Raw genomic sequence first — 16,591 nt, 5'->3', positions numbered from 1 at the left:
GTATAGTCCTGCTGATGTCAGAATTATTTTTGTGCATATCAGTTAAATATTTTGCAAGTAAAGAGCAGCAAATTCTCAATGACTGCACAGTGTTCTTACTAAAAGAAATAAGCACAGAACATTAGCTTCAACCTTACTAATGCTACTTCCTTCCTGAGGCTTTGGAATAGGCAAGATTTACTGTACTTTTAACTTTCATCCAATGTTTACAAATTCTAGTACTGGAGGGATGACATCACACAGCAGACTGATGTGAGCTCTATCCAAAAAAGAACAGTTTAGCCATATCAGTGTTGATGTGATTTCAAATCAAAGACATAGATCACAGCACTTACTTCCACTTAGAGCTCTACTCAACTGCTCCATCTTTTCTTTGGCTGTTTTTAGAAGGCGCTGTTCTAACTGGAAAAAGAAAATAAACAAAATACAATTAGATAATTATTTTTCGATTAATAAAACAGAAACAAACGTCAGTAAGAATGGGCTGACCCATACCTGGTAGCTAAGTTCATGGTTCTTAAATCTTGTATAATAGTGCATAAACCTATCAAGCTCTTGAAATCTTCTATGCTTCTTTTCAGCCTGGAAAATAATGGGGAAACAAAAGAAATCAAAATAAATATTATCATTTAATACAACAATCACCATTAGATATAATTAAATAATGAACTGTTTCTATTCAGGCTATATATAAAGTATTGTACACAATGCTGAGTGCCATGTAAGAGACATTCACAAGGCCAAAGAATTGATACACTGTCAGTGCCTGCTATTTAAAGCAACTTTCCAAAAGCCAGAATTAAGGCATGTCTTCTGTAGTGCACAGCAGCTAATTACAGGACCAGCTTGCTCATTTCACAAAAGGAAACCATGTCACAGAGAAGTAAAATGAGTCGGGTAAAGTCACCAGTGGTTGTTAGCACAGACAAAAGCAAAAATCTTATGTATCCACAAATAAGTAGTGCTTTCTTTCTTTCTCTTTGATATGTTTAAGGGTGTATTTTTCCATTTGGAACTCTGGTTTGGAAGAATTTTGATTAAACTTACCCTAAATGGAGAATTGCAACTTTAGTGCTATTTTTCAAATGCACACATTCATTTGTTACCTCTACTGTCATCTCCTTGGACTGTTCCTCTACATGCTGAATAACTTCATAGCGAGTGCATCTGTAGTAGCCTCCAGTGGAAGAGCTGTGCTTCTTCCATTCTTCTAAGCATATCCAGCAAAAGTCATATTTGCACTTCAGAAAAAAACAGGAAAAAGGGAAAAAAAAAAGTTGAAATGTCTTAGATTTGCAGTTAGGCATCATTACTCCTCTATGGACAACTTAATTAGCAGAATTCTGAGTGTAAAACATTTTTGAAGAGCCTCCTTCCTATTTTACTTACTAAGGAGATCTGTTTTTCAAATCATATCAAACCATGTCAGTCATCATTTTTGTTCCTTTGATCATAAGACTGTGTTGGATCTAAATGTTAAGTTTTAAGTGGATAAAATAAATGAAATGGTAAATACACCTCCTCAGGCCTGTTTTTTTAATTATTGTTAAAAAAACAGTCCCATTTCTTTAAATAACACAGAAACTATTAATGAGAAAGAGTGATTTTTTTTCCCTAATATTACTTAAAAGAACATAATTACTGGTGTTTTTGTCATGTGGTGTTCTTGATACAAAATATTGATAACAACTACTAAATCCAAGAGAGAAGAGGTCTGAACATAGACTCTGATGAGTGATTACTTCCAGTGAGCCTTTTCTGAGCTGACTGACTGAAGTGCTTTCAAAATAGGTAACACCTTACAAGGAGGTGTGACTTATGCAGGCTTCTCTGCATCAGAGAAGATCAAACTCTGTTAAACATTCTCAATTCAGCATTGAGTTCTCAGCCAGTTAATTTCAAAATAACTGGAAGCTATTTTTGGACGGATAAGCAAAAGATGTCACAATTTGGTGAATCATGTTATTTTATCTGTCTTATAGATGAGGAAACAAAATTTACATTAATTAATATTAAGCCTTGAGTATTATTAGTGGCATTTGATAAATTAAATTGCATTTCTTCTCTCTTTGATAAGTTTAACCTTTCCAGGAATATCTACTCCATACCAGATGTGTTTGTCTGTAGTTATTTTATACAATCACTTAGATATATTACAGGAAGGAATGAAATCTAATTCTTGTATTGTACTTTTGCTAATTTTGTCTCAAAAATCAGTAGTGCTGATTTTCTTCTAAAAAGCAATGCAGACTAGAATATTTCCTCTTGTTATTGTGCTGTTTGTTCTTGTTTTCAAACATTTTTTAAAGCTGCTGGCTTATAAAAAATGATAGGAAGTGCTGAGAATGAAGTATGAGAACAACTGTGTATAAGTGTTAAGTGTGTATGCACTGTATCATTTGCCTATCATTCAAACCCGTTCATATTCATTATAAGAAAAAATCATTACGAAATATTCAAAAGATCATATGAAACAAGCTGTTTCACAAGCAACTGAACTAATAAAGCTTGACTTCCTATTAATTTAAGTGTATATGCTCCTATTGCAATAATCTCAGCTCTCCCAAATTATCTCCATTCCGACCACTCCATTATACTTATCTTTAAATATCTCATATCTCCAAAAGCCTCCTCCAACCCAAGATTCACACAGTGTTCCCAGACCCTCCTTCCAGTATTGCAGTCTCATTACACATTCAAAACCACATCAGCTGTTTCTACCCATCTCCCAAACCCAAATTCATTTTCTAAAGGGCAGGAAGGACAACCCTGGAAACTACAGCCTGTCACTTCAGTGCACGGTAAAATCATGGAAAAGATTACTCTGGGAAGTACTGAAAAACACCTGGAGGACAATGCAGTCATTGGTCACAGCCAGCACAGCTTCATGAGGGGACGTCCTGCTGGTCGAACCTGATTCCCTTCTATGAGAGGGTAACCCAACCAGCTGGTCAAGGGAAGCCAGGTGATGTAATCTTTTTGGACTTCAGCAAAGCTTTTGATACTCTCTGACAGCCTCCTTCTGGACAGAATTTCCAGCACACAGCTGGATAACCATGTTACGCGACGGCTTCCCTTGGACACAGGACTTGAAAGAATACTGAGTTTGCTGATGACACTAAACAGGGAGGAGCTGTTGACTCCTCGAAGGCAGGAAAAGGTTCTTCACCCACAGGGTGGTTGGGTCCTGGAACAGGCTCCCCAGGGAAGTGTTCACAGCACCAAACCTGGCAGAGTTCAAGTAGTGTTTGGACAACTCTCTCAGGCGCATGGTGTGACTCTTGGGGTGTCCTGCACAGGGCCAGGGGTTGGACTTGATGATCCTGGTGGATCCCTTCCAACTCAGCATATTCCATGATTCCATCTATTTCATGATCAACTCCTGAGCTCTGTTTTATGTGTCTTTATGATAACTGAGCCTTGTAGCATCACCACCTGGGCTTAACAAATCCCATCTGCTGCCTGGCCACTGTTTGAGCCAAGCAGAGCAGGTAATTGCTGAGCAGGTAACAGCTGGGTAGGTATTTCAGCCTCTCTCTTGGTGGCAGAACAAATTAAGTCTCTGCATCATACAGCTAACAAGTTTCATGAAACTTGCAGCAATTTATTTTCTATGAATCCCCTTCTGTTCCTTGAAATCAAAGTACCCATAAGGTTAAAAAATGACTATAGATAGTGGAGTGAGAGAGCAGGACTGCGTAAGCCTTGCCTTGCTAGAAGCTGTGTTCATAAAACAATAAGAAAATGCCCGCTTAAGTACAGAAAACAGGGTTTTATGAGTAAGGAGTATCCTCCTCTACACCAAGGCACATGCTAGATGCTAAGAAGCAGCCACAGCCCATCACGTAGTGGGCTTGAACAGATCTGCCTGCCAAAAAAAGGCAGAAGCTCCATCAGGGATTGTTACTGCAGCAGAGGAAGCGACAAGCGAGGTGACCACGATTTCTCGTGTCCAAGCCCTGCAATGATCTTGAGGACACCCTTCCTCACCAGGCTGAAGGGAGGCAGCTGCTGCCTGCAGAGATTTCTCCACGACAAAAAGAATCTGACTGTTTTAAGGACACTTCAAGCTGCCTATAAGCATCAAAAAAGACAAGAGGACTCTGGTTGTCAGCCAGTGCCTCAGAATGGTAAATTATCTACATTCATCTGTGTTTAATGGCCAAAGTCTTCTCCAGCCTGAAGCCACTTTGTTCAGCTGAGCTCAGTGGCAACAGCTGCAACAGACATACCTTATACAGCTTTTAGATGTACAGAATTTATGAGCTCTTTTAAAAATAATTTAATACAAAAACCCCAAAAATCCCCAAACCAGCAAACCTGGCATAAATCGAAGTGTAGGAGAATGTTCTCTTCTGCCAATGATACCAAAAAAAGCCCCAGTCTTCAATTTGTATCACAGAAAGAGAGAGAAGTTGTGACAATATAAAGAAAATGGGATCTGCATAGCAATAGAGAGAGACCTGCACATTTTCAGAAAAAGAAAGAATTACTTTCTAAATCTGTTAGCCTTTTATTGTAGGCCAACTATGTCAAGTGTTTGCTACTTTCTTATTTTTAATGATGCTCCTCAAAGAGGTAATAGTTGTAGTTACATAAGATATTTTTGACATAAAGAAACAGTTTTCTAAATATGCTGCTTTTAACTAACTTGAGAGAAAAAGCATTTTCAAATGATACTGAACTTATGGCAAAAATATTTTTTCTATTTTGGTAGCACAGTGCAAACTTGTGACTAATTTTCTGGCTGCTGTCATCAATAAATTTCCTTTGGAATCACTCTTTGCTGTCTTTCATTCCTACTGATGAATTCCTGCTTACAGTTTTCCACCTAAACTTATCTTGCTTTGTTGCTGTGTTAGAGAAATAACGCAAAAGAAAAATATAGTAAGGCAAAACCTTTACTAGAGCTAAGCCTTCCTTAAAATCTTACATCTGCAAATTAAAACTGTTCTTTTCTTTCTCTTCTACATTGTTAATGACGATTAAACCATCAATTATTTCTGTTTCCTTGAGTTTCCTACTGTATTGGCAATTATTCTTAGGTGTTTATGGAATTTCAATCATTACAATGTACACTTGTCAGCCAAACAGATTTGAGTAAATATTAAACATTTTCTAAATACATGTAACCTGCCATTTGTTCATTATCTAATTCTTGCAACAGGTTGCATGAGCTATCAGGCATGACACTTCAGAGGTTTTGGACCTCTGTGACCCTAAAATATATACAGGACATACAAACCCGAATTATGATTCCACAAGAAATCCCATGATGGGTCCTTCTTACCTTTGCACACTGCATGTGGTTGCAGCCCTCATTCTTCTGGATTGGAGACTTGCAGTTGGCGCAAGGTTTGGAGTTGGTCAGTAACCACAGGCAGTTGGCAGCGTCCTCGTAGGCCTCACTCACTCCCACAACTTTTTGAGGGTGACAGGAGGATACGGCGCATGCAAAAACAGAGAGGTTGAAATTGTACTTTGTAATCTTTTGTGACAGTCAGATTAGGAATGATGCGTGTTTCCCTGTTTCTTGACAAAATATTTAAAATTTTCACAATATGTATTTCTCACATATATTTTATTATTACATTTTCTAATTTATACATATATATGTATTATTAATACACTTATTATTTCTATCTACTTCCACACATCTCTTTTTATACAAATTTATATACCATATATATGACAATTACAACATATAAAGGGGCAAATACATACATAACAGCACAGGCAGAGTTTGACAAAGTAGGGTGTATTTTGCCTCTTTGTAAAATTTTCTGCGCTTTCCAAAATATTTATAACATACTACGGGAAGGCTCTGAACTGTGGTAACCAAAATAAATTAGTAATGTATTCAAATTGCTGTCATCTTTACTTTGTTAACTTTGATTAAGAAAATGTCTGTCCTGTGTAAACCCCTTTATTAGTTTTTTTTTAGTAAATGTTAAAAATCATTAAGCCATTTCCTACAACTCCCTTGCAGTTCACCCTCAACCTTACTATTATTATCCCCTGTTGGCTTGAATTAGTTTTAAAGCACATAAAAATCTTCATGGAACACTACTCAATCACAGGAGCAGACCGGGCTAAAAATCAAAACTGGACAGGGTAAAATGAAGGTATATGCAGGAACAAATGGACTAATTAAGGAAACAAAGCTTTAAAAGGAAGGGAAGGAGTTTTGCATACCCTGAGTGAACCACATGTATTTATGGGGAGGAATGTTTTACAAAGAACAGTCTACTGTAGTGCTGCATTAAAAATGTGAAGCAGCCCCTCATTCAGGGATATCATTTTCTTCCCCTTTTACCCTATATTTCAACCAATGTTGAAACTAGTTTTTACTTAATGCAGCTAAAAGAAAATCTGTCTAAAACCGAAAGATCAAAATGGCAACAAAACACCCACACCCTCCCTGTCGGCTCTGCATGACTCTTACGTTCTTCTGGTTTCATTTCAGATATTTTCTGTAGCCAGTCCTTCCAGGTCTGGCAGTCACAGGGTTCATGTGCTTCACCAAGACATTCCCTGAAAAAGATGGTGTATACACAATTACTTATAACTAAGAGATTTAGAAAAAAGTTAAAATTGGCTCAAACTAAAAAAAAAGATGCTCAAAATTTAATAAAGTCAAGAAAACAAAAGCCAGCTAAATAACATTGTTTTAAAATACACTTAGACTGCTTCTCACAAGCATAGATGACCATTATTAATGATCAAGAGAGAAGTTTCTTAAAATTACAATCTGAAATAAATCAGATAGCTTGCAGTTTGTTCTTATACCTGGGTACTATTTTAGTGCCATGAAGGTGCTAGTATAGTTTCTGTGATAAAAGTAAACCAGACTACAGAGTTTATCCAAAAGTAGGTAGTTTGCTATAGCAGAAAGGTATTTTATGTGGAATTGGTTGCATCTGTTCAGTTGCAATAATCAACCTTTAACTAGATTCAGTTAAAGAGTCAAGCTTTTAATCTAGAACAATGTGAAGCCCTCCAACACCAGCATTAAGTATTTATGGATGTTTACTCTTTTCACCAGAGTCTCTTAAATGGGGCCTTGAACTTATTTACATGGACACAGTGGAGTAATGAGTCTCTTGAGCTTCTCCTGAAGTTCCTACTAGGATTAAGGATGGCAATCACTACTACACAGTGGCAGCAGATACATGGCTTCCAGATGGTGCTTTAGTGTAGATATGTCAATATGCACTCCGGATTTGTAATAACTCCTTTTTTTCTACTGGAATGGCAGCAAATGGCCTCAGACATCTGCCATATCAAAGAAAATTATTTCAGATGGGCACCAGCTGCATCAGAGCATACACAAGTTTGCTACGGATCCAATGGTGAACAGCTCTCTTGCAGTGCAGGTTCAGAAGCTACATCAATACTTTTCTGATTGCTCTTGTCCACATTTTAAGCAGGAATTCAGGAACAAAGAAAAGGTTATGCGAACAGTTTTGAACTTTTTTCCCTTAGCTAGTCTGCTAACAAAAAAGCTTAAACTTGCATCTCTAGTTTGGACTTAAGATCTTAGCTGGGAAAGATTGTACTGGAATGAATAACTGGTCCTTAATAAGGTAATTTCAGCCTTGGTTGAAAGCTAACACCTTTCACATCTGTTGGACAGCAGGACACTTAAATCATTGACTTCAAGAGTGCCAAGACCCTCTCACAGTATGTAGTATTTGTTGCCAGAAAGGACTGCAGATAGCAAAGATTTAACATTGACATGCTCAATTTTAAGTTAAAAGTTGATTTCTATGGGGAGTGGGGAGGAGGGACTTGTGTCTTTGATATTTTCAAATTTGTAAATTTGTGGATTTTTAATGAAGTGCAGTCATATCTATATCTCAATCTTTATCTCTATAGCTATCTAGATATGATAGTCACAACAGTTGTTCAAGAAAAACTTCTCATGGAAGAAGCTCTTTCCTCAGCCCACCCCAACACAAGGATTTTTATGCTGGGATGTCATTTTACTAGAGGAAGAGCATTGAGCCTACTGTTCATGAAAGTTTTTATGAAAGTTGTAGTTTGGATAGACTTCCTGACAGCAGTGAGTGAAAGGAACTAACACTGAGCAGCTGTGCCAATTAACAGTATGAGCCTCCCCAGACGCCTTGCTCAATACTCAGCAGGATGATTTATTTGAAGGCACAGTACACACTTATTAAAATTGTGGCAAGTTTCAACAAATTCATGGAAGGGCTAAAAATTCATGGAAGGGCTAAAAACAGCACCAAAGAAGAATGTAGCTCTGGATGTTTTCCCTCTCATGCTAATATATTCGGAATCAAAACAGCAAAACACTGTTGCAACTTGTAACTGGCTTCCCAAGTGCACCTGAAGAGTTGTCGCTCCTGCAGAATAAGACTCTGCTCCTTGTCCATATCTAGGATGAAAGGAGTGAGGACTGATGGTACAAAAACTAAGTGTGCGCTGCCTGCTAAGACTATTTTCCAGGAATGTCTGCTTGCTACATTTCTTTGTGCTTCTGAAACTGCATGAAGGGGGTTCTAATATGTTGAATGGGTCTGATAATAAACTGATGTAGGATTTGTGCACAGTTATAATGTATAGCACATTTAAATAATTCAGAGTACTTTTTCTGAAAGGGACTAGAATTTTGTATTTGCCACAATAGATTACATTTTGTTGAAGATGCTGTGAGTGGTGGGTAATGAAAACTGAGTAAATTCTAGGGAACTCTGTGTTGAAGAGGAACATTCCTACTCCTACATTAAAAAGAAAAAAAAAATTGCTCAACAGACTCAGAGAATTTTCTTGCTTTTATGAGCAGGATGGCCGTAGATCTGAAAAAAAGTAAATGACTATCTAGGGGTTGGTTTTCTAATACATAAATTCTAAAGAATCTCTTACTAAATGCAGTATCAATTGCTATTACAATGTCTAAGCTGTAGATTACCAGGGTAAAACTTGCAGAACTGACAGAAATACGGGACTGTGGGATGTGCTGATTGAAATTTAAAGAGACAAAGCCAGCCCCCTTTCAACACACACGATGAAAACCCTCTGAACTGAGAATACGCTTTTTCTCCAGAGGAACTCACTCATGCACAGAGTTTTTGTACTGTAAGACCAGTATAGTGTCCCTAGCAAATGGTTCTGATTTGAGGTACCACAGGATGCTTTGGTTGCTAGCAGAACTTTCTTGCCATTGCTGAAACTCTCCATTTGCTTTTGTGAGGATGACAAAAGAGGCTTTGGAAAGGCCTTCTTGGGCATTTTGTTGCTAACATGAGGTATTTTTCGAGACCTTAACTGTATTTGCTTGTGCAGTGTTTCAAAGCATTAATGTAAAAAGAATATATGGAAATATTACTGGGAAACATAAAAACCCCATTTCTCCTAAAAATTAGTCACTCAGAGGACATTTTCACCCTTGGTGAACATTCTGGGGAGCTAATGCATTCAGTCCATGTAAAGGAAGCAGAAGCTGCCGTTGTCTGAAGGTTTATGTCAATATGACACTGAAGTGGTCTCGGGTTCCTTCAGGCTAATGGCAAAATTGATTCTCTGTCATCAGAAGCAAGGATGAAAGGATGGTACCTTTTTGTGGAATACTACCAAGTTTTGTTGTATGTTCACTGGTAGAAAACATTTTCTGGTTTGTTTCCATGGGACTTGTTTATTTCTGAGTTCTCCATCCATCGTAAATAACCTCATCCCAAACCTCGTGGCTTTTGTGGTTGTTTCATTAGGTCTGTTTTGGTTTTTTCTCCCTTCTTCCTTTCATTCATATGGGGAAAGAACTAAAATCAGAGGCATCTTTCATTAAGAATTATGATATTTGGAATCAAGCAGATGATTTACAATGTTCTTGTATCATGGTTTCAATTGAAAAATGAAAAGAAGAATTGCTGAGCTTGTCTGAATGCCTATACTTTGGTTGACCCTTTTTCATTTTCCAAGAACATAAAGATGTCCCACTACAATAGCCATAAATTATCAGTCTGATAATATCAAGGAAAAATATGCCAGATCTTTGTTACTTTTGTTGATGCTGTTATGTCTTTTTCTAGGAAGTGCTGAAGATCAGCAATCTGAGGGATGTTTTAAAAAATATCTGTCTTTTTACTCCTTCTTGAGCTTGTATTCATCTTAAAACTCAGTAGAAGGTAACAGAAAGAAAAAGTGCTGAACCTAAAGTGAAACAAAGATTGGAGTGATCCTGCAAACAGAATAGCTATGTGTGAAGGAAATGGTCCTTCATGGTTCCATTTAAACTCCAGCTTCTTTGATGTGATTCTAGGAAAATTCAGAAAGAGCTAAATATTGTTCATTTTCTGCACTGCAACTGAGAATGTGCCATGTTTCGATTATACAGCTATCCAGACACAAAAATCCCTGTTCCAATATCCCACTTCTTCCACCCTCAGAATAGAACATCACAACATTCCATGCTGTTGTTTTGCACCTAACAGAGCCAAAACCGACCAGTGTATTATAAATCTTTGCAGTGCCCCAAAATACTACAATATTCATGCACATGAGGTTATTTAGTGCGTGGATAGAGGATAGTACGGTCATATACCATTCCATACTAATTTCTGTTGCACTCTTGGTGCCAAGTGGGACTTCTTAATTAGTCCCTGGAATAGCAGTGACTGTGAGTTTATGTAGATGCAGTTAAATTTCCAGTACTAACCAGCAAAAAAGATGTCCTTTTCCACAGTCTACTGCAGGGGCTTTCAGCATAGGGAAGCTAAGTGTATCTGATCCTGTTGAATTTGACCCTTGTCTTGTTAGCCTTACTGCTCTTTCACAGCCAGGTATAGGACACCATTTAATAGCAGGATTATTTTCAACAAAGGCCTGTGGGGGAAAAAAAAGAAATAAAGGAAAATATTTTACCACATATGATCAGATTTCATCCTTGATATAAAACAATCTGTATTCATAATCTTCCTTTGAAGGAACAAAGCCAAAAACTATAAAAACAGTCTTGTAGCTACAAGGACAGACTTTTAAATATAGTTATGGAAAGGGAATAATTTAATGACTGCTTTTTTTTTTTTAGTAACAACAGTACTTCAGACTTACACTAAGAATGAAATTACTTACATTCCAAACAAAATGTTCAATCTCTGCAAGTTAATTCCTTTGTGATGTGGCTTACAATAAACTTTATTATATACGCACTGGCAATAAACTTCTTAAGAGAACTGATTCTTTCAGTCAGAAAGAATGAAAACCTTACTGATTAAACAAAAACCCCACAATAAACCAGAAATCAGAACTAGACTAACTCAGTAATTTATTTCCCATCTTTTTTGGTTAATTTAACAGGCCTTCTTTTGTGAAAACTGTATCTAATAAATGAGGATAAAAAAGGAACCTCAACTACTTTGCTTCAAACCTATGCTGATCACCAGTCACTTGAAATAAAAGATGCTAAAGATGAGTCAGATCTGGTAATTTAATTTGCATCTTACTGTGTATTAAAGAGACTTGTCGCAGAGAAAGCATTGTACTGTAAATGAAAAAATATGTCTCTACTTCTGCCCTACCACCACTGATAATGTAGCACATTTCTCAAAGACTAGTTCATTATTACACTAGTATAAAAGAAGAAAGCTGAATTAAAAGATTGCTCTTAAAAACAAATTGCAATGATGAAAACAAATACGTTAAAAAACCCAGGAAAACCAAATCAAGCTTTTCCTACTCCTCTTCCCCTATATAGCAATCATGTCAGGCATTGTACTAGTTATTTTTTAAAATGACACAGGTACTATTTCTGAATGCAGTAAAAATAATCTGAAAATTTTTAATATTTCAGATGGCAAACACAAACAACTCTGACTGATTAAAACCTTCATATCACCTGTTACAAAAATAAGTTTGACCAAATGATTCTATTAATACTGCGTTAGTATTAACATACTATGGAAATACCACATTTCTGCTTAAGGAATACATAAAATGTTCTTTCTTTTTTTCTCTGTGGTATAGCAAACATTTATATTATGCTATATAAGAGCCAGTATTTGTATGCATTTGTTTATGAATTTCTAACTTGGAAAGTTACAGATATATTACAGCATTTCATACAGAAGCTTTTAGTTACTTTTTATAAAATGAAATGGGAGTTCAAGAGTACAAGAACAGTTTGATAATTTACCTTAATGTCAAATTGAAGGTATCTCTTGTCCATCTCCTTGGAAACCACACTTTCTATGATGTCTACAGGCACAAGCTGGAAACAATCATATGCTGGGCAAAAAATGTTGTGAGCTTCACCCTCCTGAATTTTCAGATTCAAAAATCTGCCAGAATTTTGTCAGTATTTGTGAATAAAAAGGAGAAGTTAAAAGGCTGTTGAGTACTTTACACTATGTTCACAGATACTCACAATGATCACTTTTTAAACAGAGAATAAGAACTATCACTTTCTGCTCAAAAGAGCTACAAATTTGATGAACAGCATAACTAAAAAAAAAGAACACTGTCATGGTTCAAATGTGAGCATCATCAGCAATATTTAGCCCTATGTTTGTGGCTTCCATCCTTGCCATTTATCAGACAGCTCTGCAGTGTTTAATTAAACTGAGCATTACTTCTACCTTAAATCAGAAACAGAACATGGAAGTGTAATTAATCCAGGAAATAATTAATTTAATATGCAATTAATTTCTACAACTGTGCTAATAAAACCAGGTCTGCTCTTAGACACAAATGTCTAAATGGTGACCTTTTTAGTCCCTGACCACCAGAATGCAAGACAGAACAAGCTCAAAAATCTGCTGAAAGCTGGACTTTAACAGTTGTTTAGTTTCAAAGCTGTAACAGACTTATTAATGGAATGTCAAGGAAGATTCCATTCTAACTTTAATCATTTAAAGGACAGGCAGTTATTCCAAGGTAGTCACCTGAGATCCTTTAACAGTTAAGGTAGAGATACTTGTCAATTCATCCCATCTTAGATTTGTATCTTAGAGTTAGATAACTCAGTCCTGGCTATGCTCCCAAGTGACTTAGAAATGACTGGCTCAGAAAGATGAATTCCACCCTAGATGTGCCACCACAAATGCTTGCCACTGAACTCTGGCTCTGAGCCTGTGGCTCTGAGCTAGACCCTGTGTCCTGCACAAAGGACACACAGTCCAGCAGCCAAAGAAGCACCATGTCAAACCAGCGATCTCTTGGTAACCCCTACATCCTGCCCAGGGATTTGCAAGGCAAGAGAAGCACACCTAACAATTTTCTTGCTGCTGAAAAGAACTGCCTTTGGAAAGCTCATATGGAAAAAAAGCTCTTCCTTAGCACCTGGTCAATGAGTTCATACAAATGGGGCTGATCTGCAGTAGGAATAACTGTGCTGAAATGATGCTGTTAACAAGACACTACAGGGGTACAGCTCAAGTAGTACAATCTCCTGAATGGGGACACAGATGAATACAAAGCACTGCATACAGATATAATTATTCCTGGGAAATATGATCAATATTTATACTACCATAATTATCCACGTCTGAGATTTTCACTAGTGTGACTACTCTGACCTATGCAGTAACAAATGTATTAGACTAATAAGACTTCTAAGTGAAATCTACCCCTCAGTTATTAACCCTCAACAAAACGAAAGCATTTTAATTGCTTTTCTGATTGGAAGTGGATTCACAATGCCTAAGTTTAGCATGCTGAACTCAGAGATGGAATTAAGCATGTGCTTAATTTAGAAAGTGTAAACCCCAATGCTGCCAACACCACACACACAGAGAACAAATCAAGAGTAGGCTTATCTACTTACACACAAGCTTAAAACATTTGCTTAGGAGTTTTGCTGAGTCAGAACCAAAACAAACATTACATAAACCTAAACCAGTTGGTAACAGTTATTTGAGTAACAACTAGAATATTTGATAGATGCAAACCAGCAGCTCTTTGAAACCCAAACACTACTTTAACATTAGCTGTTTATGGTCTCTGTCCTTTCCTCTTCAAAATGGCAAGCATGAAAGTTTCTAAAATGATACAAAAATACATATACTCACGCCTCCCAGCATGCTCTGCAGAAGTCATGTCCACAAGGCATATCCACCGGGTCTTCAAACACAGAAATATTACACATGCAAATGTCACACTGTAGATGAAAAAAATGCTTCTGGTTAAGAAATACCCTAAAGCTTTTTGTATTGTTAGCAAAATGAGTTATATTGGAAAATCTCAGCAAAAATTTAAAGCACTCAGTAAGGGAAAAAATCTAACTGTATCCAGAAAAAAAAGTTATTTAAGCTATAGGAAGGGGAAAGATTGGGTATCTCTGTTTCTATAGCTCCCTATCCAAAGAGCGTATTTTGGGCTGCTTTTTGTAGTGTCCTTGAGCTCAGGAAGTGCTTCACCCTGCAGAGTGCTGGAATCTCAGAGTTAGAGTTCTAGGTACAAAAGGGAGCTGCATTTTTCCTCAGCTTCACTGACAGCCAGAAATGAGTTTGGAAATGATAGAGGCTACAGGAAATGTTTAGCACCTCACACAGTCAGGTCTAAATCAAGGTGGAACAGTTTAAGTGTGCAGCACCAGGAAATATTTCAATAACCTACATATGTATTATTTTTTGAAAAGACTTTGAGGTTTTTGATCAAAATGAAGAGTAAGTTACACTACAAATACTCCAACAGAAGATATAATTGTTGAATTTTTCAGAAGTAAGTACTAAAGAAAAAAGAACACTGAATACTGAGACCCTTACTCTGAAATAGTTAAAGAGAAAATACTCACTGCTTATGGTTATCTGTGGAAATAAATATAAATGTTCTTCAAGAAATACAGAAAGACTTTTCTTTTCATTGAAACAAAGACACTGTGAAAATGTATTTCAACTTTCAATGCATTGGGTATTATACACGCATAGGATATTTTCAGAAAGTTAGCCTGTGCTATGCCACTTTAAAAGCACTTATATTACAGCAAAACCAAAATCAAACAAAAAAATGGCCTTTAAGGTGTAAAACTCAGTGAAGATATGTATTGTTGCTTCAGTCATTTAACTTTATTGTCTTGCCAAAATTAAATATTTTAAAAGTTGGCAATGCGTTAAAAATAATAAGAGCTGTAAATTTTGTTTAAAGTGTATCTTTAAAGTAAGGAATTTAATGAAGCCCTGAGTTCAAAACATCAGGTAAAAACATTTACTAGAACTGTTTATAAAATAGGATGCAAAAGTGAAACATGTAAAGGAACTTTATACCTTGCGGTTTTATTTTATCTATTCCTTTTAGTTTTTATTTTCCTGGCAAAATGAGATTTGATCGTTCAGGTAAGATTCTTAAAGAAACAGGAATACTAAATGTGTAACTCTGGATTTGGATTTAGACACACTAGATCTCTAATGGCAATCATTATCCAAAGCTGCACTCCTTGCTTACGGAAAATCAATGAGAAACAAAACACACAATGTAAAACTGAAGACATATAATCTTCTGTTCAACATTTTAATTAGGACAATTACTCATGGACAATGTTCTGCTAATGTAAATAAATGTACAGTAATAATATACCTTCTATATAGCTTCTTTTACAGCATTTTACAATTAAAGAAATAAAATGTTTCTATGCAAGAATGCAAAATCTTAATTTCAATATGAGATTTAGGGATGATCCATTTGCAGGACTGCATGTAATATTCTAAAAAAATGCTTAGATCACAGAGGAAAAGTTTTATAATGCTGCAGCTGTGGATTATTAAAAAGAGAACTCTGTCTTCCAAAAGAGCCAACACTGATTTTAATGAAAGGCGCTTTCATATTTCAAATTTGCAACAGCTTTGTAAACCGCTTGAAGCAGCCCACACATAGTAAAAGTAATTATAAGCTTACAGTACACTAGTGGGTTGACATTTCAAAATGAAGACAAAGACCATTTTGTTTTCTAAAGAAAAAATTTTCAAAAGGCAGGGTTCACAGAACTGAGTACATTTGGGGAAATGGATACAATGAAAGTGAACATCTTGATAAGGATGAGATGAGAAGTTCAAAAGAGCCAAATACACTGATGTGACTGTAGCTGTCTAAAATGAGAGTTTGTGAGTGACAGCCGAAGTAAAAACAGAATGGTTTCTATTTGCCAGATGCTCAACTGTTTTATCATACAGAATGTTTAAGGTGCCAAATTCTCTGTTCACCACTTTTGGAAAGAGAAACACTTTATACTTTTACAAAGGTATTTTTGGCAGCTCCCCTGTCTACACAGGTGCACTGTGTTTAGAAATCAGCTCTTTTGCCGTGCTGGTTTAAGATCTATTTATAAATTTACCACAGCTGTCTCCATGTCTCCTGGTGAGGGGCTGATTTCATCGGGGGAAGTGACAGAAGAGCGAGTAGTGCGTGGAGTGCGTGGAGAAGGGAGCGTGTCCCACGCATTGTATCCGCTTGGAGGGGGCGTTGGCATCTGAACCCCTGAACGCTGGCAGCAATTCTCTGGGTTACACATCCAGGCTTCAAGTAACTTCTCCCTGTCCCAGTCTTAAAGAAATATAGAGGTACAGGAAATTATGTACCTGACAATGTTTAAAATGTATTTTGTAACTCCACTGACGCGCTGGGGGGGATGGGGGAGGGG

The 16,591-nt window shown here is 36.7% G+C and overlaps 1 protein-coding gene across 4 annotated transcripts in view; it reads right to left on the bottom strand.

The window, feature by feature from the left end:
• Window positions 1-16,591, bottom strand: part of ANKIB1 (ankyrin repeat and IBR domain containing 1) — an 80,185-nt gene that overhangs the window by 9,958 nt on the left and 53,636 nt on the right. For all 4 annotated transcript variants that reach the window (XM_008629902.2, XM_008629903.2, XM_017729283.1 and 1 more), the window contains exons 6-14: window positions 16,286-16,494; window positions 14,028-14,116; window positions 12,155-12,299; window positions 10,679-10,845; window positions 6,446-6,534; window positions 5,291-5,421; window positions 1,107-1,241; window positions 496-582; window positions 336-402 (exon numbers count right to left, since the gene is read on the bottom strand). In XM_008629902.2, the coding sequence (XP_008628124.1) occupies window positions 336-402; window positions 496-582; window positions 1,107-1,241; window positions 5,291-5,421; window positions 6,446-6,534; window positions 10,679-10,845; window positions 12,155-12,299; window positions 14,028-14,116; window positions 16,286-16,494 (1,119 nt within the window). The remainder of the gene's footprint in view (window positions 1-335; window positions 403-495; window positions 583-1,106; window positions 1,242-5,290; window positions 5,422-6,445; window positions 6,535-10,678; window positions 10,846-12,154; window positions 12,300-14,027; window positions 14,117-16,285; window positions 16,495-16,591) is intronic.

The sequence above is a fragment of the Corvus brachyrhynchos genome, unplaced genomic scaffold (genome assembly GCF_000691975.1).
Source record: "Corvus brachyrhynchos isolate BGI_N302 unplaced genomic scaffold, ASM69197v1 scaffold142, whole genome shotgun sequence".
NCBI classification, from domain to species: Eukaryota; Metazoa; Chordata; class Aves; order Passeriformes; family Corvidae; genus Corvus; species Corvus brachyrhynchos.
Note: the sequence above shows the minus strand (reverse complement) of the source record. Positions and strands in the feature narration are given on the sequence as shown.